Source organism: Hyperolius riggenbachi, chromosome 6, assembly GCF_040937935.1.
Source record: "Hyperolius riggenbachi isolate aHypRig1 chromosome 6, aHypRig1.pri, whole genome shotgun sequence".
Classification (NCBI taxonomy): Eukaryota; Metazoa; Chordata; class Amphibia; order Anura; family Hyperoliidae; genus Hyperolius; species Hyperolius riggenbachi.
In genome coordinates, this window is record NC_090651.1 from 33,108,822 (window position 1) to 33,135,627 (window position 26,806).

At 45.3% G+C, this 26,806-nt stretch overlaps 1 protein-coding gene across 2 annotated transcripts in view; it reads right to left on the reverse strand.

The window, feature by feature from the left end:
* PCSK9 (proprotein convertase subtilisin/kexin type 9) overlaps positions 1-23,896 on the reverse strand; it is a 50,800-nt gene extending 26,904 nt beyond the window's left edge. Inside the window, exons 1-6 of one of the 2 annotated variants that reach the window (XM_068242442.1) lie at positions 23,762-23,896; positions 23,400-23,612; positions 15,663-15,854; positions 11,775-11,898; positions 11,446-11,579; positions 8,969-9,110 (exon numbers count right to left, since the gene is read on the reverse strand). In XM_068242442.1, coding sequence (XP_068098543.1) covers positions 8,969-9,110; positions 11,446-11,579; positions 11,775-11,898; positions 15,663-15,854; positions 23,400-23,576 — 769 coding nt within the window. In that variant the 5' untranslated portion in view covers positions 23,577-23,612; positions 23,762-23,896. The other variant, XM_068242440.1, reaches the window with a different exon arrangement.
* Between the last annotated feature and the right edge of the window lie 2,910 nt (positions 23,897-26,806).

Sequence of the window (26,806 nt, forward strand, 5' to 3'; positions counted from 1 at the left end):
GTATTGCCCAGTCCCTTCCATCCGATATACTTATTATATCACCCTAAAAAACTGATGGAAATTGATCGGACAAATAACCCTATCTTCAGAACTTGCTCCCCTTAAAAACCCCCACGCTACATCTTCCGCTCACACATCGATTGATATAAGCTGTCAGATGTGAACAACAGGACTGCTTAATATTTCCGTATATGCCTGCTGATTTAATGCTATTAGAATAATGTTCATAATGTATGCCTAATGTTATTAGACACCTGACCATACTAAAGAACTGACCATATGTTTAATGAGTGATGTGACTTAAAACGGCCAGTATACTACTTTTAGTATGGTGTGGAAGGGACCTCTCGGATGCCTTTGCCCTGCAATATAAGGCTGGTCAGCGGGTCTCTGGGACTCCCTCCTCACACCGGAATAAAGTTATCTCTGTCTCCTATGGAGATCTTCTTTAGCTATTGAATCTGCAGTCGCTGGACCTGAGGGCTGGGAGGGGGGAGGGAAAAGACATAACTAAATTGATATACCTGTAAAGCTTTCCTCATAAAGATCACTACCTATGGGACTCCACGCAGATACAAATACCCTTATCATTCTGATGGGAGGAAAAGGGGAGATGGAACTAGGGGCGAAAAAAAAAAAAAATCTAATGAGATAATCTCTCATTGGAAAATCCCTCAAAGGGATCTATAGCGTGGGACCATGATATCTAAAATATATATATATAAAATAGAGTTACCAAGTTATTTTGTTGTTAAATTTCTCATCCTTACTGGTTATCTATGAGCCTATATTCTCTGTTATATGGTTATAGTTCCTCTGTTTATAAAAAGGGCTGTTATGCAGTGTTAATAACCCATGTTGCTTCCAAATAAGGAAATATGGACTGGACCCAATGTTTATGGGTCACTCCCATATATCCTTACTATGTCCACGACCTTTGAGGTTCGTCGACGGTTTTGGTTCTTCTACTCATTAACTCGGTACACTAGGGAGGCTATGCTCATAAAAATAATCATGCAAACAAGAGACCCGGGTGATTAATGGCTACTGACAATAACAAAACTTCTTTGGTAATCCTCTCGATAAATGCTAGAGGCCTTAACGCGCCCACAAAAAGACGTCAGGTATTGCAACACTTGGCCAAATTTAACCCAGACATAATATGCATACAGGAGACTCACTTCTCCAGTAACTCATACCCCAGATTTCTCCACACTAAATATAGACAACATATTCTGTCATCTCCAAAACAGAAAAAACACAGAGGTACAGCAATTCTCATAAAAAACACTTTGCCCCTCAATATCACCAAAACAGAATGTGACACGCAAGGCAGATTCATAATATTACATGGCGAACTTTACTCGAAAAAGATCTACCTAATCAATTCCTACGCTCCCCCAGAAGCAGCTTTCCAACTCTTCTCCCAACTACAAAAAACAATTGATATCCAACCTAACACAATATTCCTTTGGTGTGGAGACTTTAACTTCACTCTCATGGAATCGCTAGAATAATCCAAACCCTCACCAGACAAACTGACCAAAAAACAGAGGAAACAACTCCAATTAAAGTTAGAACACAACTTCCTAGTAGACATCTGGCACGAATTACAAGGTAATAAAAAAGGTTATACCCACTTTTCTCAAACACACAATACCTACGCAAAAATCGATCATATACTCACAACTACCTCTGTGGTTCCATCTCTATTGTATATACGACATATCCCAGTATCCTGGTCAGACCACGACATAATACTAGCTGGAATTGATCTAATGGAGGGCCCAAAATCCCCTTATGTGTGGAGGTTAAATGAATCCCTTCTAATTAATCCGGATATTAAAAAAACTATTGCAGACCATCTTACTACCTACTTTAAAGAGAACAAAACCGAAGGGATGTCGCACAGAACTATATGGCTAGCGCACAAGGCTACCATGAGAGGTTACCTAATTAAACTAGCCTCCTCTGCTAAAAAGAAAAGACATGAGAAATCTGATAACCTATTCTATAAACTGAGAAGACTCACCATAGAAAATCAACTATATCCTAGTAGATACCTAGCTGCTCTGATTAAGGATACCCAACTTCAACTAAATATAGCCCAAATATCCCAGGTAGAAAAAGCTCTAAAATGGACAAAGGCTAGACAGTACAAATACCTTAACAAACCAGACTCATGGCTAGCAGCCAAACTACGCCATCAAAATAATATTAATAATATATATAAAATTAAAACAACAGGAAGCATAACTAGTAACCCAACCAAAATATTCCAAACTTTTAAGGCCTTCTTTCAAAAATTATATCAGGCTCCACCAGACGCTAGCCATGCAGATATCCAACAGTTCCTCCTCAGCCTAAATCTCCCCAAACTAAGCAAAAAATCAGTAGATTCTTTAAATAGTAAAATTAGTGAAGAGGAGGTATCAGAAACTATCAAAAAACTGAAACTTAAAAAAGCTCCGGGCCCTGATGGGTTTAGTGCGGGCTACTATAAAAAATTTAGAGAGGAATTAATACCACACCTAACAGCCTTCCTTAATGACCTACTCAAACCCACCCTGATAACACCAGAATACCTTGATGCTCAAATCAGTATAATCCCCAAACCCAATAAGGACCATCTTGATATTAAGAACTACAGACCTATATCCCTACTCAATTTAGATTACAAAATATTGACATCAATCCTAGCTACCCGACTGAACACTTTCCTGCCAGCCCTTGTGTCCATGGACCAGGTAGGATTCATACCACTACGCCAAGCAACGGATAATATCCGTAAAAATATAGACATCATTAATCATTCCAACAGATATAAAAACAAACTAATGCTATTAACATTAGATATTGAAAAGGCGTTTGATAGCCTAGCCTGGAATTATATGTTCAACACTCTCAATCATGCAGGGATTACAGGAAATTATATAAAATGGCTACACCAACTATACTCTGCACCAAGGGCAACGCTCAAATTGCCGGGCTCAGATGGCACTAATTTCAATATAACCAGAGGCACCAGACAGGGCTGCCCACTATCCCCAGCCTTGTTTGCACTCGCCATAGAGCCCCTATCACGTGCAATAAACCAACACCAAGGTATATCAGGATACACTATCAATAACTACACGAACAAAATCAGCCTCTTCGCAGATGACGTCCTACTGACATTGACATTCCCTGACACATCGCTCCCTAATCTCACTCAAACATTAATCCACTTTGGCCAATTATCAGGTCTACAAATAAATGCTACCAAATCAGAAGCCCTTTTCTGCAACATTAACATCTCCACAGCCAAGCAAATAGCAGACGAATATAAATTTCAATACAAAAGCCACTACTTGAAATATCTAGGTATTAACCTATCAAACAACAGCCTTAATCTCTACAAACTCAATTACACTCCTCTAATCCAATCCCTTAAGAAAGAATTAGAAGCCTGGAAAAAATATAACATCTCATGGTCTGGTCGTATATCATCAATTAAGATGACTCTTCTACCCAAATTGACATACCTCTTTAGAGTCTTGCCTATACCTGTTAAAAATGATGATATGAATGCTCTACAAAATGATATCTTGAAATTTATCTGGAATGGCAGGAGGGCCAGAATAGCAAAAAAAATACTATGGATCCATAAATCCTTAGGAGGCCTCTCGGTCCCACATATCATGCGCTACTACAAAGCGTCCCAATTGGCCCTCCTCCCATTCCTATATGCTGGTGACCATACTCCAGCACGGGTTAAACTGGAAAATGAAATTATTCATCCAAAAACTTGGAAAGGATTGTTATGGTCTCGGACCTGGAAATTAACTCCACTGCAGGACTTAGCTCCAACTGTCTTTCATACTCTAGATGTGTGGAGGGGGATGAGAGAGAAGTATATTCTCCAGTCTAAAACATCAATGCTAGTAGAAATTTGTGGGAACCCTGATTTTCCTACAGGGCTCAACCATCAAGCATTTCTAAAATGGACAAATGCTAATTTATGCACTATAAAGGACATCCTTCATGGATATAAATTACCAACACTCCAACAACTAAAGGACATCAGTCCTAATCAACAGAGCGAATTTTTTCGCACTTACCAAATATATCACTTCGCCTCGTCCCTCTCTACCCACCGGGGAAACATTACCACCACTGAATTTGAACGTATATGCTTAAATGACCCAACCAAGAAAGGAGTTCTATCTCTACTTTACTCAACATTCAACCAGCCATCACAGTCTTTCCGCCATAAATACCAAGCAGACTGGGAATTAGATATAGGAGAAGCAATAGATGATAACACATGGCTAGAATGTATGGAAACATTATCTAAAGGAAGTCTATACAGCTCAGGGCTTGAAACCTCAATAAAGCTGCTCCATAGGGTATACATGACCCCACAAAAAATCCATAGATTTGATAACACTAAATCCTCCCAGTGCTACCGAGGTTGCCCAAACATAGGCTCCCTATACCACTTATTCTGGGCATGTCCAAAAGCATCCAAACTATGGAAAAAAATGCACGCACTTATACGAAATGACTTAAACATCCATATAGACTTTGACCCTAAGATACTCTTACTGGGCTACAAACCATTAGAAATCCCATATGCCTCTCACAAACTAACACAATTTATTGCTTTAGCCACAAAAATGCATATAGCTCACTTATGGCTACAACCAGATCTGAGATATAAGCAAGTCCGAGATAGAATTAATTATATCATGCAATGCGAACAACTGAACGCTAGAATATCTGACCACTTTACCAAGGTATGGCAACCATGGCTAGACAAGGCATGCTCTAGAGGAGTCTCCAGATCTATACGAGAGGAGACCTAAGGATACAACATCCAAAGTAGCCTACATATAACCCCACAATTAAACCATCGCTATCGACTCGATCTGCATACAGAGAGCATAGCTACCCAATATACACTCCGTCCCCTCCTGGGTCGGCCTCCACCCTTGTACCGTTAATGAACCTGACAACACTCACATCCCCTTAAGCGGGATAGAGTGTCTCTCCATATAGCTCCTCAGTCTATGACTAATTAGGAGCTATCGTTCTTTATGCTATAATTAAGCGTACTGTTATACTGCTGATATTGTTATCTTCTTCATTTTCTTTTTCTTACTGTATAATATAGCTATATATCTTCAGTCTACGAGCAACAATCTTCAGCCTTGATTTCCAATTCTGTAAGACATATGCTAATGTTATCATAACTTGATATGTTCTGCTTGTGCTGTGCTATATTCAATAAAAGTATTTGAAACTAAAGTGGATCCGAGATGAACTTTTACTCATTGCATAATTGTGTTCCTTTCCTATTGTTTATAGGGCATTCCTCAAGCCAAATACTTTTTTGTTTTTGTCTTAATACTCTAATTCCCTATAAACAAAGAAGCCACGCCCACAGGTTTTCAGAGAGCCAATTCACTTTCAGACAGTAGCAAGGGCTCATGGGAGCTCAGTCTGGGCAGGAGAAGGGGGAGGTATTACTAGCCAGAGATTTCAGAGGCAGAAGGGAGGCGGGAGGAGGAGGGTGGGATTAGATTTTTTTTGCTCAAGATGCAGATAAGCCTGCCTCTGTGTAATGTTTACAAACATGGCTGCTGTCATTGTATCACAGGAATAATCAATCATATTCTATTAAAGCTGTTTGCAGCTAGATTTGCTGTGTAAACTATCTAAACTTTAGATAAGATATATAGACAAGTTACTTGTTATAGTTAGTTTTTCATCTCGGACCCACTTTAAGGGCACTGCCTTTGGCATCCATCTGAAAATGGCGCCTGTGAATAATGGTGCACAGTGTTGCCGCTAATCCGTTTGCCGCTTATCGCTATTTAACGTTAAAGCCTTATTGTTATTTAGCGTTAAAGCCTTATTGTTATTTAGCGTTAAAGCCTTATTGTTATTTAGCGTTAAAGCCTTATTGTTATTTAGCGTTAACACACAGAACCCTCTCTGTACCTATCCCTAACCCCTAAACCCCCCGGTGGTGCCTAACCCTAACCACCCCCCCTGGTGGTGCCTAACCCTAACCACCCCCCTGGTGGTGCCTAACCCTAACCACCCCCCTGGTGGTGCCTAACCCTAACCACCCCCCTGGTGGTGCCTAACCCTAAGACCCCCCTGGTGGTGCCTAACCCTAACCTTGACAGTGTTACATTAAATCCATTCATCGTTTTGCAGTTAAATAACTTCTGCAGTTTGGCTTATGTAGGGCGCTATTGATAAATAACGTTAGTGTGTGCCACTATTGATAAATACCGTTAGTGTGTGCCACTATTGGTAAATAACGTTAGTGTGTGCCACTATTGATAAATAACGTTAGTGTGTGCCACTATTGATAAATAACGTTAGTGTGTGCCACTATTGATAAATAACGTTACTGTGTGCCGTTTTTCTTCTTTTTTTCCCTGTGCGCCATTATTATGCAGTACTAACGATAAATAGCGATAAGCGTATCTTTTTAATGCGGCGCCATTTCTATGCATAGGCACTGTGCGCCATTATTCACTGATCCCCTGCCTTTGACATGGGAGACCTGTCTAGGATCAGTACTTATTCAGTAAGGAGTTCAAGGCAAGACTCCTTAACACTGCAGGGTGGCCTCTTGAGCGCGTCCCAGTGGCTGCAGCTCTTGAGTGCTTTGAGTCTGACAGGAAAAAAACGCTATACAAATGTTCGGATTATTTATAGAGATGATTGATCAATGAGATGCAAATAATTTTTCCTTGCATTCAAATTTAATGTAAATGTTATGCAGCTTGTATTTGGACCAATAAAAATTGACAGGCAATTATTCTGATCGGTCCAATTTAAAGCTGCATATAAAAACAGGGAACACCAAGAGCCCCAATAGTGTAATTCGTACTGGGCAAGGTGGCAATAAGTTTGTATTGCTAAATACTCACAAGTCAGGGTCACCAGCAGGCAACCACTGTAAAGGCAGGTGGGGAGATTGTCCTGACCCCACTCAGGAATAAGAAGTCGCTCTCTGTAGACAGGAAGAAAGGGTAGCAACCCTCCACCAAGGGTGGACTCCAAATTGTATACAATGAACAGAGGCGCCAAAAGTATAAGATTAGATTAAATGAGCTTAAAAACCAACTTAAATGGCAAACTTGAAGCAAGCAGACACGTCAACGACTGTGATTCAGACAGTCAAACACATTTATTAGGAACTCCAAAAAGAAATGCAACGCGTTTCGCAGGTTCAACCCCGCTTCATCAGGCAATATAGGGAGGAGTATCAAACAATCTGCACAAGGTTTCAAATTAATCTGCACAAGGATTCAAATTAAGCGCCTCTGTGACAGAGGCGCTTAATTTGAATCCTTGTGCAGATTGTTTGATACTCCTCCCTATATTGCCTGATGAAGCGGGGTTGAACCTGCGAAACGCGTTGCATTTCTTTTTGGAGTTCCTAATGTGTTTGACTGTCTGAATCGCAGTCGTTGACGTGTCTGCTTGAGGGAGGTAAGACCACCACTTCCTCCTTCAATTTTGCCATTTAAGTTGTTTTTTAAGCTCATTTAATCTAATCTTATACTTTTGGCGCCTCTGTTCATTGTATACAATTTAAAGCTGCATATAACTGACTTATCATTTAAAAGCATCTCACTGATCATCCCTAATGTTTTATTTGGCTTCTGCTCATAAAGAGGTTTTTTACACAGAGAGAATCAAGCTCTGCCACTGGGCGTCTACACAGATCTCAGAAAACAAGAACCACTTTAATAAATCTAGGTCAGGTTTCCAGGATTGCTTATCTTCTCCAATGGTCTCCAACTTGGGAAAACCTTATTTATTCACGACCAGTTTCCATCTCGCGACTTCTGCCTTTGGCAGGGAGGGAGCACACTTAGGCCATGTTCCCAGTAATGTGTTGTGTTGCTCTGTTACGTGTCTTGCCGCACTGCAGTGCAACACCAATGCGTCCTTCACAGTGCAGCGGGTGCTGATCGAGGCTGAACGGGTGTAACGCAGTGTGGCATAATAATGTACTGCATGCAGTGCCTTACCCCAAAATACGCGGTTACTGTAAATGTAGCTATAGTACAATCACATGTGTTTAGCCGCATAGGGGAAAACGCATGCAAATTCAGACATAATGAAAGTCTATGAGCTATGCAAAAATCCCATTGCTGTGTGAGTCACAATACGATTTTCTGTGTGTTTTAAAATAACACCATTTCTTTTTTCCAGCATGCGGCAATGTGATTCACACACAGTGGTTTTCCATGGGAAATCAAAAACACATCCGATTCCATGAATTTTTTAATGTGTTTTTGAAAAAAAGAAAATTTGATACAACAGATTCCCTGGTATCCGGCACCGGAGGGGATCGCCGGACGACGGTTACATATGCTTGCCGGTTTCAACCTGTAAAAAAAGCACAAACCTTCCCCCAAATACTCGCCGAGCCTCCAGCGAAGTCCTGCAGCCTTGCTCTTGCTACTAGCGGGTTTCCAGCTTCCCCGGGCACAGAAGCGGGCGCGTCACCTGACCCTCGTCGGTTCATGTGACAGGCTGGCAGCCATGCACAGGCACTGGAACCCGCTGGAGGCTCAGTAAGTATTTCAAGCGCTGCAAACGCCAAAAACAAAGCCCCCGTTATGCCCTCAGGCATGCCGGTTAGTTGAGACTTCCGGTTTTCGATAATGGGGACTTTGCTGTAATTCTTTCACTAGTTAAATATCATTATTTGTTAAAAACAAACAACTTGCAAACAGAAACGAAAAAATGAAAACATGGGGAAAAAAAATAGAAAAAAAGCACATTGCAGAAAGCACATGGTTTTCTGCACAGCCAAGCACACTCCCAGCCTTTATGTTGTTGCTGTACTGAAAGATCGATACCACGGGACCAGTGTAGGGAAAAAAAGAGTTTTCTCTGGTGTTGACCTTGACCCTCACATGCAGTGTTAATCATTGTCAGACGCACTCACCCATCAGACTGCCGCTGACTGTCCCTTTGCCCTGGCAGTTCAGCACTCGCAGACTGCGAAGGTTCACACCTTTGGCCACGCCCGCGTCTCTCCCGTTCAGCACTCCAGCCATGTGTGTGCCGTGACTCTCACACTTACTGGCCTGGAAAAAAAGACATGCTGCTCAATTATCTACACAGAAGCTGCACTCCATTCATTTTAGTATTTTACAGAACACTAGCCAAGTAAAGTTTTTTACTGATCTGTTAAACTTATACAGGACACGGGATCACTCACACACTGAAAAGTCTTTTTACTCCACATACTGTATGGTTGCTGAAGAAATTCACTTCTCCGTGTTCTGTGTTTGTTTCGCCAGATCAAAGTTTATTATTAGTTCTTATCGGCAACTGTGTGAATAGACTGCAGGAGAGCTCTACCTAGACAGCTCTCCATATAATAAACACAGAGGCTTAACCCTTTAAAGAGAGTCTGAAGCGAGAATAGATCTCGCTTCAGACCTCATATATAGCAGGGGCACTTGTGCCCCTGCTAAACCGCCGCTATCCCGCGGCTTAACGGGGGTCCCTGTCCCCCCAAATCCCCTCCGTAATGCGGGGGAGCGCTTCCGCAATGGGGCAGGGCTAGCCGTCTCAGCCCTGCCCCACGCGCGTCTGTCAGACGCGTATCTCCGCCTCTCCCCCGCCCCTCTCAGTCTTCCTTCACTGAGAGGGGCGGGGGAGAGGCGGCGATGCGCGTCTGATAGACGCGACTGGAGGCAGGGCTGCAGCCGTTAGCCCTGCCTCCAGGAAGGGAAATTCTACGACCAACCTAGCGACCAACTTTTGCGGGGGGTGGGTTGGGGGTGAAGGGACCCCCGTTTAGCCGCGGGATAGCGGCGTTTTAGCAGGGGCACACGTGCCCCTGCTATATATGAGAGCTGAAGCGAGATTTAGTCTCGCTTCAGTGTCTCTTTAAGTGCACTCTGCAAAAAGTGAAACCAAGTTTACACTTCAGTTTTTTTTAGGATTTCCATAAATTGTTATGAAGATTTTTTCCCCCATAAAGGTTATCATGCCGTGGATAGGCTCCTTAGGATTCGAGCCTCTGGATCCTAAGGAGGCTTCCCCATCCTCTTCCATCCCTCCGTTAGCCTGCCCGGGTCCCCCGAAGTGCGGCAATGTGAATATTTACCTCTCCGCGATCCTGCGCAGGCGCCCTAGCGGCTTTTCATTCAGGTAAGGTGGAAATAGTCGAACCTGATCGACTCGCTCTACTGCATGAGCACGAGTCCTTTTGCGCCTGCGCAGTACAGCAGATACGATCGGGCTCGGCTATTTCCGCCTAGCCCGAATGAAGAACTGCTACTGCGCTTGCGCTGGATCCCGGAGAGGTAAATAAAGCAATCCTTGTCAGGGGAGGCTTTGGGGGAGCCAGAGCTGGATTACCTGCAGCTACAGGGATGGGCGAAGCCTCATTGGGACACTGAGGCGTCCCTCTCCTGAGGTAAGTACCCCACAGGGGACTTTTTTTTAAAAAAACAGAGTCACTTTGAAATGACCCTGCGGCTAGAGGGAAAGTTTGGAGCCAATTAAACAGATATTTAGACAAATACTTGCATAAATCTGTTCATCAGGCCTTAAAGTAAACCAGAGCTGGTATAAACGGCAGAATTGATGCTTACCCGGGGCTTCCTCCAGCCCCATAAGCACGTGTCAGTCCCTCGCCATCCTCCCGCGGTCTGCCGTTCAGCCGCCATCAGCCTCGGTAACTGGCTCAGTCGCGTCCAGTCTGGCTCGTCTACGCATGCGCAGGAGGTCCAAGCGTGCCCAGAAGACCGCGACTGAGCCAGTTGCCGGGGCTGATCGCGGCTGAATGGCAGACCGCGAGAGGACGGCGAGGGACTTACACGTGCTTACGGGGCTGGAAGAAACCCCGCCGGGTAAGTATCAATTCTGCCGTTTATACCAGCTCTGGATTACTTTAAAGAAGGACAAATGAAGGAGAAAGAGGAACAGGGGGATTTGGTTCCCAAAGAGGGCCTGTTCCTCCAAAAAAGGGACCGTTGGGAGCTATATCCAGTATGAATGGGCTCATCTACTTAGGGACACAATTTCTTCCAAAGGCTGCCTGAGGTGTGCCAAAGAGGTATTCGACCAAGCAGGTTGAAAGACAAGACAGACCGAAGACCGGGATCGCTACACAGCATCCGGAGCCTTCCCTCTACATAGGTAAGTATCTGACGAAGAGCATGAACAACTCTGATCACTATTATCTGAAGCAGGAGCATGCCTAGAACTTGGCCGCACTCTTGCACCTCCCCACAGGAGTGGGCCCCCTTAGCACCCCCGCAATGGTGTGGGTTGCGGGAGCTGACCACACATTCAATTCAGCATCTATTCTATAAAAACCTTTATAATGGACCTTCCCTTTTAAAGACTGGAATAACAGCTCTGTTTGGGGTTTCTCCTGTAGAACATGGAGAGAACATCACTGACCTGCCTGTTGAATCTGGTCCCATCTTCCTCTGGGACATTCTCAAACTCTGTGACCAGCACCTTCCCCTCGATCTCCCGGTGGTTGCTGTGTATGCTGGTGTCCAACAGGTAGACCTCCACCAGCTCTCCAGTGTCTATAAATGCAGAAATCATCCATTAGACAGAGGAACTATACACATCTGTTACACAATGATATATCGCAAATTACTACATGTAGCATTTGATATTTCATATTATAGAAACATGCTTAAAGCTCTGGCAGACGGTGATCCTGTCCAACCTTCGCTGAATACATGTATGACTTTATCTTTCAGACGTTATATTCTTACTTGGGGGGTTGAAGTGATTCCCCACATGTGGGGCCGGAACAATTCTGTCCAGGTTCCAGGGGACACTCTGAGCAAACACATAGGAGTCCTCCTCGATGTAATCCACGTGAGGGAGTTTCAGGGCCTGAAAGAGGAGAGGAAAAGAAGTTACTGTAAATTAATCCCAGGTATGAGTTGCCATGCAGAGGAGGGAAAAAGACATGCATCATCTGCAGCACTTTACAGAGTACATACAGGGCCGGCCCTAGACTTTATGCCGCCTGAGGCAAAATTGGAAAAAATCGCCGCCACCCCCCCAGCCGTGGGGGGGGGGGGATGGCGCAGAGCTGGAGGGGTAGCTGGCAGAAAGGGGGTATTGGGCCTAGCGGTGGGGAGGGCGGTCAGACCCCCCCCCCCTCCCTCGCCTGGGTCCTCCGATCTGCGCTCCTCCTCCAGCGTTAAGTACCAGCCTGCATATGATGAAGAGGCAACGGGGGGAATCACTCACCTCTTCCGCGTTCCATCGTGCGCTCCACTGACGTCACTTCCTGCAAGGCCTTCCACTTACAATACAGTGGGCGGCATTGCCGGAAGTGATGTCAGTGGAGCACACGATGGAACGTGGAAGAGGTGAGTGATTCCCCCGCCCGTTGCCTCTTCATCATATGCAGGCTGGTACTTAATGCTGAAGGAGGAGCGCAGATCGGGGGACCCAGGCGAGGGAGGGGGGGGGTCTGACCGCCCTCCCTACCGCTAGGCCCAATACCCCCTTTCTGCCAGCTACCCCTCCAGCTCGGCGGGCGGTCCCCAGCATACATGGACAGGCGGGTGCCGCCCCCCCCCCCCCCAGATCTGCCGCCTAAGGAAAATGTTTCACTCACGCCTCATGAGCGGGCCAGCCCTGAGTACATAGTCATGTCACTGACGTCCTCAGAGGAGCTCACAATCTAATCCTACCACAGGCACAGTCTAATGTCCTACCATATTATTATAATATACTGTATTTATATAGCACTGACATCTCTTGCAACACTTTACAGAGACAGAGTCATGTCATTGACTGTCCCCAAAGGAGCTCACAATCTAATCCTACCGCAGGCACAGTCTAATGTCCTACCATATCATTATTATGTATTTATGTAGCACTGACATCTCCTACAGCACTTTACAGAGTACATAGTCATGTCACTGACTGTCCTCAGAGGAGATCACAATCTAATCCCTACCATAGTCGTAGTCTAATGTCCTCCCATATCATTACTATGTATTTATATAGCACTGACATCTTATCCAGCACTTTACAGAGTACATAGTCATGTCACTGGCTGTCCTCAGAGGAGCTCACAATCTAATCCCTACCATAGTCGTAGTCTAATGTCCTACCATATTATTATTATGTATTTATATAGAACTGACATCTTATCTAGCACTTTAAAAGGTATATAGTCATGTCACTGTCTGTCCTCAAGGGGGAGTGCAATCTAATCCTTACAATATGTCCTCGTAGTCTAGGTGGAAGCAGGAAAAAAGGTCACAGGCAGCTAGTGGACAAAAAAGGGCGTTGCCATTCACTCCCATATTAAATATCGTTTAATGGGCGCTGAACAGGAAAAAAGGGCGCCAGAGATTATTAACGTTTTATAACTGCGCCCGGAGATTATTAACATTTTATAACTGCGCCTGTGACAGATCACGTTTACAAATACATTAACCCATTCGCGTTCTGTCGTTTTCACGTGAGAAATGTTCACCTCCCATTCATTAGCCTATTACTTTATCACTACTTATCACAATGCACTGATCTATATCTTGTTTTTTCCGCCACCAATTAGGCTTTCTTTGGGGGGTACATTTTGCTAAGAGCATAGAGTGACGCATCGGGGAGGGAACGGCCAGAAAAAGCGCAGCTTCCGAGAGAAGCTGTCGCTTTTTCAGCGGGGGAGAGGAATCAGTGATCGGGCACCATAGCCCGATACATTGATTCCCTGGCTACCGAATCCGCAGCCGGGAGCGCGCGTGCACGCGCATGGTTCCTGGACGTCGAAACTACGTCCAGGAACCAAAATAGGTTAAACATATCTATCGTATGTAACTAAAATGTTGTTTAAAATTTTATGACTTACTGTTTGTAAAAAATTATCATTCACATAATAAAACGATCAGTAAGTAAATTGTAATATTTTTTTACAGTCACTATTTGTAAAACATTATTATCCACACAATAAAGCGATCACTAAAGGGGGTCTTAGGGTTAGGCACCACCAGAGGGGATTTATGGTTAGGCACCACCAGGGGGTTCTTAGGGTTAGGCACCACCAGAGGAGATTTATGGTTAGGCACCACCAGGGGGATGGTTAGTGTTAGGCACCACCAGGGTGGTGGTTAGGGTTAGGCACCACCAGGGGAGATTTATGGTTAGGCACCACCAGGGGAGATTTAGGGTTAGGGATTACAAGGGGGGTCTTAGGGTTAGGCACCACCAGGGGGGGTCTTAGGGTTAGGCACCACCAGGGGGTGGTTAGGGTTAGGCACCACCAGGGGGGTGGTTAGGGTTAGGCACCACAGAGGGGTCTAGGTGTTAGGGATAGGTACAGGCAGAGTTCTGTGTGAGAGTAGGGTTAGGTTTAGTTGTAGTAAAATGTTAGTAATATTTAGTAATGTTTTACAGTTACTTTCATTGATAAACAATATTTTCCGATTTTATTACATGAAGAAACGATAAATGAAGGTTATACACAATATTATACAATAATAATTATTATACATTTATTATCGTTTTTTAACAAACGTTATTATAAGTTTCACTTTCAAAATAGGGAAGATTATCGTTTTTACAATTTGCACACTCATACACATTATTTAATGTTTTTTAATTTGTGAAACATTATTGAAAACGAAATACAACACAATTTTTTTTATAAACTTTATTGCCACTTATCATTTATACCCCGCGGCCTTTTTTCCCGATGCCCTTTTTGCAAGTACGCCCTAATTTAGGAGGAAGCCAATAAACTTACCGTAACTCTATGTTTTGGGATGTGGGAGGAAACCACAGTGACTTGAGATGACAGCTGCACTCCTTATAAGGAGTACATGATAATTTATTGGCTGAATTAAGGTTCTTTAAAGGGACACTTAAGTCAAACAAAAAAAATGAGTTTTACTCACCCAGGGCTTCCAATAGCCCCCTGCAGCTGTCCGGGGCCCTCGCCGTCTCCCTCCGATCCTCCTGGCCCCGCCGGCAGCCACTTCCTGTTTCAGTGACAGGAGCTGACAGGCTGGGGACACGAGTGATTCTTCGCGTTCCCAGACACATTATCACCCTCTATGCTGCTATATGGTATATGATATATGCTATAGCAGCATAGATGGCGCTATTGTGGCCAGGAACGCGAAGAATCACTCGCGTCCCCAGCCTGTCAGCTCCTGTCACCGAAACAGGAAGTGGCTGCCGGCGGGGCCAGGAGGATCGGAGGGAGATGGCGAGGGCACCGGACAGCTGCAGTGGGCTATTGGAAGCCCCAAGTGAGTAAAACTCATTTTTTTTTTTTTTGTTTGACTTAAGTGTCCCGTTAAGTGCTTGAGTATGACACTTTCTGATATAGTAAACTTCTGATATTGTAAACTACTTTTTCTGCTCCCTTGGAGTTTACTATAAAAGGATTCTATTGTATTACTATGTAGCCATTGTTTTGTTCTTACGCTGTACAGCACCATGGAATATTTTGGCGCTTTATGAATCAATAAAAATAATAAAAACTGTCCTTACTAACTTTTTTTTTTTTTTTAATGTTTATGAATTACTTTGGTGTACTCTGTAAAGCATTGAGGAAAATATATAAGTGTTCTATACATTAAAAATGAATGAAAAAAGTAATGAAATAAAGTAATTGCGTTGGTATCACTCACCATCTCCAGCAGGTCACTGCTCATCCTGACCACAAAGCCCCGGAAGAGTTCGTGGAAGATATAGAGGACCTTTGTCAGGAATCCGTGCTTTGCCGCTCTCGTCTGCAGGCTGCGGATCACCCGTTCTGTCTGTGATTTGTGAGTAGTTTCTTTCAGCACCACCACATACTGACCCGACATCCTCCAGGAGTCCTGAAATCCAGACCAAGGGGGAAGATGACCACCATGAATGGAATACTTCTAGAGCATACTTGTCAAACTCTGGTCCATGACCATGGGCCAAATCTGGCCCTCAGAGCCATCAAATGTATCCCGGAAGCTGTTTCCCCACTTTGCATTATGTTTGCCCCACTCTAAACCATCAGGGAATCTATATTGGAGTTGGGGGAGGGAGGGGGAAAGCACTAGACACCAGGGAACTGTATAGGGGTGGAAAGGGGGGGGAGGACTAGACACCAAGGAGCTGTATAGGAGCGGAAAGGGGGCCTCTAGACACCAGGGAACTGTATAGGGGCGAAAGGAGGGCCACTAAACACAAGGGAATTGTATAGAGGAGGGAGGAGGGCCACTTGACACCAGATAACTGTAAAGGGGAGGGGAGCCACTAGACACCAGGGGACTGTATAGGGGAAGGAAGGAGGCCACTAAAAACAAGGGATTTGTATAGAGGAGGAAGGATGGCCACTAGACACCAGATAACTGTAATGGGGAGGGATCGGAGCCACTAGACACCATGAAACTGTGGTGGAGGAGGGGGAGTTGACAGCCCTGTTCTAGAGGACCCCTGGCACACGTGGCTATGGGAGGTTTACCTGCACACCTCCTCTGTGTGTATTAGAGTAGGATGTCAGGAGACAGTGAAGTTGATTTATGAAGTGTGAAGAACATCAAATAACACAAGTGATCTTGTAAACCTGTGCTGATTCTCTCTTTTTTTTACAATTAGGTCATAAATGTGCATCCTACATTTGGCGAATATCACACGATGGTGAAAGATGCTGAAAGCTTAGTTAATTAATGGGGTAGACATGTGCACCCCTGCAGTACAGGTTTTCTCTTTTTTTTCTTACTGTTACATAGTTACATAGTTATTTTGGTTGAACAAAGACATACGTCCATCGAGTTCAACCAGTACAAAGTACAACACCAGCCTGCTCCCTCACATATCCCTGTTGATCCAGAGGAAGGCGAAAAAACCCTTACAAGGCATGGTCCAATTAGCCCCTAAAGGGAAAAATTCCTTCCCGACTCCAGATGGCAATCAGATAAAATCCCTGGATCAACATCATTAGGCATTACCTAGTAATTGTAGCCATGGATGTCTTTCAACGCAAGGAAAGCATCTAAGCCCCCTTTAAATGCAGGTATAGAGTTTGCCATAACGACTTCCTGTGGCAATGCATTCCACATCTTAATCACTCTTACTGTAAAGAACCCTTTCCTCAATAAATGGCTAAAACGTTTTTCCTCCATGCAGGGTCGGACTGGGACACTAAGGGCCCACCAAGGAAGTTTCAGCCCGGGCCCCCCCCCCCCCCCGATCCCCTCCTCCTCGCCCCCCCCCCCCATTTTGGGCTCACATACACATGTACTCTAGAAATTTTGCATGAGTTTATGGTAGGGAAAAGATTGTGAGCACTTCTGAGGACAGTCTCCAATAGGGATATGTCCACATGCGGCGCGCGCAGCGCGCCGCAGCGAAAGTAAATGGGTGTCACCACGCACTGGAACATCGGCGTGGTCACGATGAGTCATGGGCAGACTTAAAAAAAAACAAAACACAACATAAGTAGCGGTGTTATTCACAGAGATTAGGTCCGACCAGATACATTTTAGATAAAATATTCAAGTAGTTACATGCCTCATGATAATTCATCAAGTAGTCAAATCGCAGCAGATTTTCCGACAAAATGCAATCAGGTTGGCGGCAGATACCCCCACAACATGCAATCAGGTAGGCGGCAGATACCCCCACAAAATGCAATCAGGTTGGCGGCAGATACCCCCACAAAATGCAATCAAATTGGCGGCAGATACCCCCCCAAAATGCAATCAGGTTGGTGGCAGATACCCCCCCCCCAAAAGTGGGCAGCAGTGACCAGAAAATCGTAATGTGGGCAGCAGACACCTGAAAATCGCAATGTGGGCAGCAGTGACCAGAAAATCGTAATGTGGGCAGCAGAGACCTGAAAATCACAATGTGTGCAGCAGACACCTGAAAATCACAATGTGGGCAGCAGACACCAGAAAATCGCAATGTGGGCAGCAGTTACCAGAAAATCGCAATGTGGGCAGCAGACACCAGAAAATCGCAATGTGGGCAGCAGGCACCAGAAAATCGCAATGTGGGCAGCAGGCACCAGAAAATCGCAATGTGGGCAGCAGTCACCAGAAAATCGTAATGTGGGCAGCAGACACCTGAAAATCGCAATGTGGGCAGCAGACACCTGAAAATCGCAATGTGGGCAGCAGACACCTGAAAATCGTAATGTGGGCAGCAGTGACCAGAAAATCGTAATGTGGGCAGCAGACACCTGAAAATCGCAATGTGGGCAGCAGTGATCAGAAAATCGTAATGTGGGCAGCAGTGACCAGAAAATCGTAATGTGGGCAGCAGACACCTGAAAATCGCAATGTGGGCAGCAGACACCTGAAAATCGTAATGTGGGCAGCAGTCACCAGAAAATCGTAATGTGGGCAGCAGACACCTGAAAATCGCAATGTGGGCAGCAGACACCTGAAAATCGTAATGTGGGCAGCAGTCACCAGAAAATCGCAATGTGGGCAGCAGTGATCAGAAAATCGCAATGTGGGCAGCAGTGATCAGAAAATCGTAATGTGGGCAGCAGTGACCAGAAAATCGTAATGTGGGCAGCAGACACCTGAAAATCGCAATGAGGGCAGCAGACACCTGAAAATCGTAATGTGGGCAGCAGTGACCAGAAAATCGTAATGTGGGCAGCAGACACCTGAAAATCGTAATGTGGGCAGCAGACACCTGAAAATCGTAATGTGGGCAGCAGACACCTGAAAATCGTAATGTGGGCAGCAGGCACCAGAAACCCCCCTCCCTCACCTAGGGGCCCCCCCTCCAGAATTGTAGCCAGCGGCAGCAGCGGGGATGAATCACTTACCAGCATGACGACTGGAGATCCATAGCTCTGCGTGCCGCTGGCTGGTCTGGTCTCTCTCTGTTTCCTGAACTGACTGTCCAATCACGCTCTCGCAGTACTTCCTGCGAGAGCGTGATTGGACAGTCAGTTCAGGAGCCAGAGAGAGACCAGACCAGCCAGCGGCACGCAGAGCTATGGATCTCCGTGTCATGCCGTTAAGTGATTCATCCCCGCTGCTGCCGCTGGCTGCAATTCTGGAGAGGGGGGGAGCGCGGAAGGGGGGCCCCTAGGTGAGGGAGGGGGGGGAGGCTTCCGCCCCTCCCCGCCGATCTGTGCACAATGTCCCCCCTTCCTGCGCTTAGCCCCCCTCCTTTTTAGCACTGGGGCCCCCAGGAGGCGGGACGGCAGGGGCCCACCGATGGGACCATCGGTGGTTCGGTGGGCCTGTCCGAGGCTGCCTCCATGCGCAGATCATGTCCTCTAGTCCTTTGAGAAGGCCTAGGGACAAAAAGCTCATCCGCCAAGCTATTATATTGCCCTCTGATGTATTTATACATGTTAATTAGATCCCCTGTAATGGCTAAGAGCCTACAAATCTTACTTTCTCTGCAGTTGGACTGTAGCATAGCTCCCGTAACTAGTAAGAATTGTAAGACTGGCTAAGAGAAAGCATGTACAAAATTCAGCAGTTCACGATTTGTCTGTAGGGGAGCTAAATAACATAAAAATTGTCTTCAACTGTCCTGAATACAGAACTATTGCCACCAAAACCTCCAGGCGCAGGAACTCCTTTTCCCCCCAAGCAGTGTTCCTTCTGAACTCGAGCCCCTTACACAGTACCCCTGTACAGAGCCGGGACAAGGTCCTCCAGCACCCAAGGCTGACACACCAAAGTGCGCCCCTCCATCCCTCCACCCCAGCCGTCACACACTGATTGCTTTTAGACTAAGAGGCGCCACAGGGCCCACAACCTCCCCAACACCTTAATATCTAGTTATCTGGCTTGCAGTCACTGCCATGTATCCCCTTTTATTATTTCTTTCTGCTTCAAACACAATTAGGATTGACAGCTGAATGAATTCTGCGCCCCCTCCTACACTGCGCCCTGAGGCTGGAGCCTATGCCTCGGCCTGGCCCTGCCCCTGTATTTCTGTTACATAGGCCTCTATATCCAGATGTACATTTTTATTCTGTTTGTTCTTTTAACATTGTATGTAATTTTGCACTATGTCTGTTTTTTTCACTGTTTGTAATTTTGCACTATGTCCAATGCCGATGTGTACCACAAACAATTCTGGGTGTGGCAACTGCCTCACTCGGTGAAAATAATGATTCTGACTCTGAACTTCCCGTGTTCACAAGCTGTAAAAGTGAACCCGTTTATGCAAAGTAAAATCAATGCACTGTTGCATAATAGGATGATCTAGTGGATTATTGGTCATCTGCTCTTCCAGGTCATTGAGTTCAGACATGTCTCCACCCACATCACCCTCCACATCTGGTCAGTCTGCACTTTCAGGTCATTGAGTTCAGACATGTCTCCACCCACATCACCCTCCACATCTGGTCAGTCTGCACTTCCAGGTCCTTGAGTTCAGACATGTCTCCACCCACATCACCCTCCACATCTGGTCATCTGCTCTTCCAGGTCATTGAGTTCAGACATGTCTCCACCCTCATCACCCTCCACATCTGGTCAGTCGGCACTTTCAGGTCCTTGAGCTCAGACATGTCTCCACCCACATCACCCTCCACATCTGGTCAGTCTGCACTTCCAGGTCCTTGAGTTCAGACATGTCTCCACCCACATCACCCTCCACATCTGGTCAGTCTGCACTTCCAGGTCATTGAGTTCAGACATGTCTCCACCCACATCACCCTCCACATCTGGTCAGTCTGCACTTTCAGGTCATTGAGTTCAGACATGTCTCCACCCACATCACCCTCCACATCTGATCAGTCTGCACTTCCAGGTCCTTGAGTTCAGACATGTCTCCACCCACATCACCCTCCACATCTGGTCATCTGCTCTTCCAGGTCATTGAGTTCAGACATGTCTCCACCCACATCACCCTCCACATCTGGTCAGTCTGCACTTCCAGGTCCTTGAGTTCAGACATGTCTCCACCCACATCACCCTCCACATCTGGTCAGTCTGCACTTTCAGGTCATTGAGTTCAGACATGTCTCCACCCACATCACCCTCCACATCTGGTCAGTCTGCACTTCCAGGTCCTTGAGTTCAGACATGTCTCCACCCACATCACCCTCCACATCTGGTCATCTGCTCTTCCAGGTCATTGAGTTCAGACATGTCTCCACCCACATCACCCCCACATCTGTTCAGTCTGCACTTCCAGGTCCTGGAGTTCAGACATGTCTCCACCCACATCACCCTCCACATCTGGTCAGTCTGCACTTCCAGGTCCTTGAGTTCAGACATGTCTCCACCCACATCACCCTCCACATCTGGTCAGTCTGTACTTTCAGGTCCTTGAGTTCAGACGTGACTCCCCCCACATCTGTTCAGTCTGCACTTCTCCACCCACCACAATGTACTCCACCCCCTACAGCAAGACATGGAGGTAATTGATCCGTCTTGGCTAGAAATAGCTGCATTTTCTAGGAAAAAATTGAGACTCTACAATATTTTTTGGAGAACCAGCGATACAGAAGAGTTCTTAAGATGCAGATGATAGAGCTTTATATTTATGTCTGTTTTTTTCACTGTTTGTAATTTTGCACTATGTCCAATGCCGATGTGTACCACAAACAATTCTGGGTGTGGCAACTGCCTCACTCGGTGAAAATAATGATTCTGACTCTGAACTTCCCGTGTAAAAGTGAACCCGTTTATGCAAAGTAAAATCAATGCACTGTTGCATAATAGGATGATCTAGTGGATTATTGGTCATCTGCTCTTCCAGGTCATTGAGTTCAGACATGTCTCCACCCACATCACCCTCCACATCTGGTCAGTCTGCACTTTCAGGTCATTGAGTTCAGACATGTCTCCACCCACATCACCCTCCACATCTGGTCAGTCTGCACTTCCAGGTCCTTGAGTTCAGACATGTCTCCACCCACATCACCCTCCACATCTGGTCATCTGCTCTTCCAGGTCATTGAGTTCAGACATGTCTCCACCCTCATCACCCTCCACATCTGGTCAGTCGGCACTTTCAGGTCCTTGAGTTCAGACATGTCTCCACCCACATCACCCTCCACATCTGGTCAGTCTGCACTTCCAGGTCCTTGAGTTCAGACATGTCTCCACCCACATCACCCTCCACATCTGGTCAGTCTGCACTTCCAGGTCCTTGAGTTCAGACATGTCTCCACCCACATCACCCTCCACATCTGGTCAGTCTGCACTTTCAGGTCATTGAGTTCAGACATGTCTCCACCCACATCACCCTCCACATCTGATCAGTCTGCACTTCCAGGTCCTTGAGTTCAGACATGTCTCCACCCACATCACCCTCCACATCTGGTCATCTGCTCTTCCAGGTCATTGAGTTCAGACATGTCTCCACCCACATCACCCTCCACATCTGGTCAGTCTGCACTTCCAGGTCCTTGAGTTCAGACATGTCTCCACCCACATCACCCTCCACATCTGGTCAGTCTGCACTTTCAGGTCATTGAGTTCAGACATGTCTCCACCCACATCACCCTCCACATCTGGTCAGTCTGCACTTCCAGGTCCTTGAGTTCAGACATGTCTCCACCCACATCACCCTCCACATCTGGTCATCTGCTCTTCCAGGTCATTGAGTTCAGACATGTCTCCACCCACATCACCCCCACATCTGTTCAGTCTGCACTTCCAGGTCCTGGAGTTCAGACATGTCTCCACCCACATCACCCTCCACATCTGGTCAGTCTGCACTTCCAGGTCCTTGAGTTCAGACATGTCTCCACCCACATCACCCTCCACATCTGGTCAGTCTGTACTTTCAGGTCCTTGAGTTCAGACGTGACTCCCCCCACATCTGTTCAGTCTGCACTTCTCCACCCACCACAATGTACTCCACCCCCTACAGCAAGACATGGAGGTAATTGATCCGTCTTGGCTAGAAATAGCTGCATTTTCTAGGAAAAAATTGAGACACTACAATATTTTTTGGAGAACCAGCGATACAGAAGAGTTCTTAAGATGCAGATGATAGAGCTTTATATTTAGATTTTTCTGCAGCACAACTAGAAGTGCACTTTAAGATGCTTCCATTATAAACCACTTTAACACGCTGGAGCTAGATTTCATAATCAAGTCAACCAAAAAAGGATTTTTTTTCTCTCAACCATACTTCATACAAGAAGGAAGCTCATTTCAATGAACTAGAGCAAAACTTATTTTCTAGTTTTCTAGTTCTAGTATTTTAACATTTCATTCATAATTCCTGGTATATCTATAGAGTGGGGCATAGTAATGTATTAGCTAGGCCTATTTTTAACATTGAGTCTCAAGCAATCAGAAAGCACACTTACATCAGCAGATCTCCATCGGTGCCAGATAACTGGTTACTTTAAATAGCTTGTGATCATTTTAGCATGAATGACGATTTCAACACACATTCCAGGAAAAAAAGGTTAACTGGTTAAACCAAGCTGCACTTTTTACCTTATTACTCCACAAGAAAGTACCGGGATCACTTTTTTCAGCGTCAACTTGAGCATCTTCTTCCATGGCCAGAGAGAGGACAATCTCTTCTCCATAGTCCCCTTCTTCTGCCACTATTTGGTATGGTCCAATAATTGCACAGCAGGTCAACAACGCGAGGAAGCCATGAAGGAGCATGGTGGTGTGACCTTGGCTGGGAACAGCTGGTGCCTCCTAGATTTGATGATGGAATATCAGTAAAGGTCACAGATGATAGTGCTCAACAGGTGACAACTCGATAAGAAGGTGACAATAAACAGATATGGGAAGAATAATGGAGAACCCCCGATTCCATGAGGTAAAAAAAGGACCATAGTACTCACAAAGCTTGCTGTCTGAAGCCCAGATTTGGGTGGAGAGAAGCAGAAATCACACCACCTCTTCTCTCATCGGATGATCCAGTCAGGTTACTGATTACCTGGGTTTGTGAACCTCATTCCTAGAGTCAGGTTACAAGAGAGAAAGCTTGTATGGTGCAATGCCACCCCCTCATACAAACACACGCAGGACTGGGCATGCAAACCCCCTTCTATAATTCCCCTGCAAACACAGCTACTGGGATACACCAGCACTCCGCACGCTCACATCTGTCCAAACCCGCATGTACGCACACATGCATGAACACACATTTATAATAGAACATCCTGCACATATACAGTATACACACACACACTGTACATGCACAATATAGACACATAGGACATACAGGTAGTATGTACACATAAATACAAAGAAAGAACATACACACTGTATACACACACACACACACACACACACATACACACACACACACACACTATACATGCACAAATACACACATAAGACATACAGGCAGTACACACACACACACACACACACACACACACACACACACACACACACACACACACACACTGTACATGCACAAATACACACATAAGACATACAGGCAGTACACGCACACACACACACACATACACACACACTGTACATGCACAAATACACACATAAGACATACAGGCAGTACACACACACACACACACACACACACACTGTACATGCACAAATACACACATAAGACATGCAGGCAGTACACACACACACACACACACACTGGATATTCAGTAAACACAAAGAACATACACACTGTATATACACACACACAGTGTACAAACATGCATTTTGCAGTCACAATATACATTTACAGTACACAGAGCCGGGACGAGGTCCTCCAGTACCCGAGGCCGAGACACCAAAGTGCACCCCTCCATCCCTCCCGATCCAGCCGCCACACACTGATTGCTATTAGAATTAGAGGTGCCTCAGGGCCCCCAACACCTTAACCTCTAGTTATCTGGCTTGCAGTCACTGCCATGTATCCCCTTTTCTTATTTCTCTCTGCTTCAAACAATGGGGAAATGATAGCTGAGTAAGATGTGTGCCCCCTCCTACACTGCGCCCGAGGCTGGAGCCTCTCTCGCCTCGGCCCGGCCCTGCACACTGCATACACACACTCTGTACACACAATGTTTATATGAAATGTACACATTGCACATACTCATGTATACTGTGTGAATATAGTAACACAAACCATACATAGATTGTACACATAAAGTACACATGTACACATAAATATACATACACACATATATACACACTGTACAAATACACAATGTACATACCCATGGACACTGCATGCTTGCACACACACTGTATACACAAACTGCATACACATTATACACAAAACACACATATGCACTATACAGAACACACACACGCTATACTCACACCTTCTATGCACATCACACACACTGTATACACACTGTATACACACATCACAAACACATAAATATACATACACACATATGCACACACTGTACAAATACACAATGTACATACCCATGGACACTGACTACAAGCATACACACACACTGTATATACACTGCATCCATACACACTATATGCAAAACACATATACACACTATACAGAACACACACGCACGCACTAGACTTACACCCTCTATACACATCACACACATTGGACACTATACACACACACACACACACACCACACACTATACACACACACTATACACACACACCACACACTATACACACATACACACACACACCACACACACACAACACACACTATACACACACACCACACACACACACCGCACACTATACACACACACACACACACACACACCACAAACTATACACACACACACCACACACACACACACAAACCACACACTATACACACACACACACACACACACTATACACACATACACACACACACTATACACACACACACACTATACACACACACACACACACACACACCACACACTATACACACACACACACACTATACACACACACACACTATACACACACGCACTATACACACACGCACACACACACACACACACACACACCACACACTATACACACACACACACACACTATACACACACACACACACACACACACAAACCACACACTATACACACACTATACACACACACACACTATACACACACACACACACACACACACCACACACTATACACACACGCACTATACACACACGCACTATACACACACACACACACACACACACACACACACACACACACACACACACACACACACACACACACTGTATACCCACATATTGTATTCCCCTGCACACACATGACACTACCTCTGTCCTCTGTTGGCTCATACCCTTGGTTTCTGGTCACTGCATGTAATGTGTGTTTGCTCCCTGTCCCCATTTACCAATCCAGCCTCTAATTATCTTCCATCTCACTGCTCATCATTTCTGCTATTTTGGGAAATGTTTTACATATTCTCTGGAGCTAAATGTGAAAGTTTTGCTTCTGATCTGTAAATGTCTCGTCGCTTTCAGCTTTCAGCTGTCGTTATGTTTCCTTCCAAGTGATATCTGTAAATTGTCTTTGTAATGTTTATCTCTGTGTGATGTAGAGTATTCAACATCTCTTTAGCGATTACAGGATAAGTCGCTTGTACAGTCTATAGTTTTTAATCAGTCTAAAATGCACTACTATATGATATTTGTTATGGCTTAGAGGGTAGTTTTTATTTTAAATTTTTTTTAAATCAAAACACATTGTAAACTAGCTGGTGGTGGCATGCGCTATGCTGCCGGGTACAGACAGACGCAGCGTCACGGCCAATCACAGCAGAGCGGGGCAAGAGGAGGCGACGGACCTACACAAAGCAGCCAGTTTGGAAATTATTATTATTACAAGACGTAGGCCCCGTTTACACTTATTTATTTATAAAAGGAGCCTTAATCAGTTGGTGTGCGTTAGTACGCGTTAGTATGCATTGGTACGCGTTAGTATGCGTTT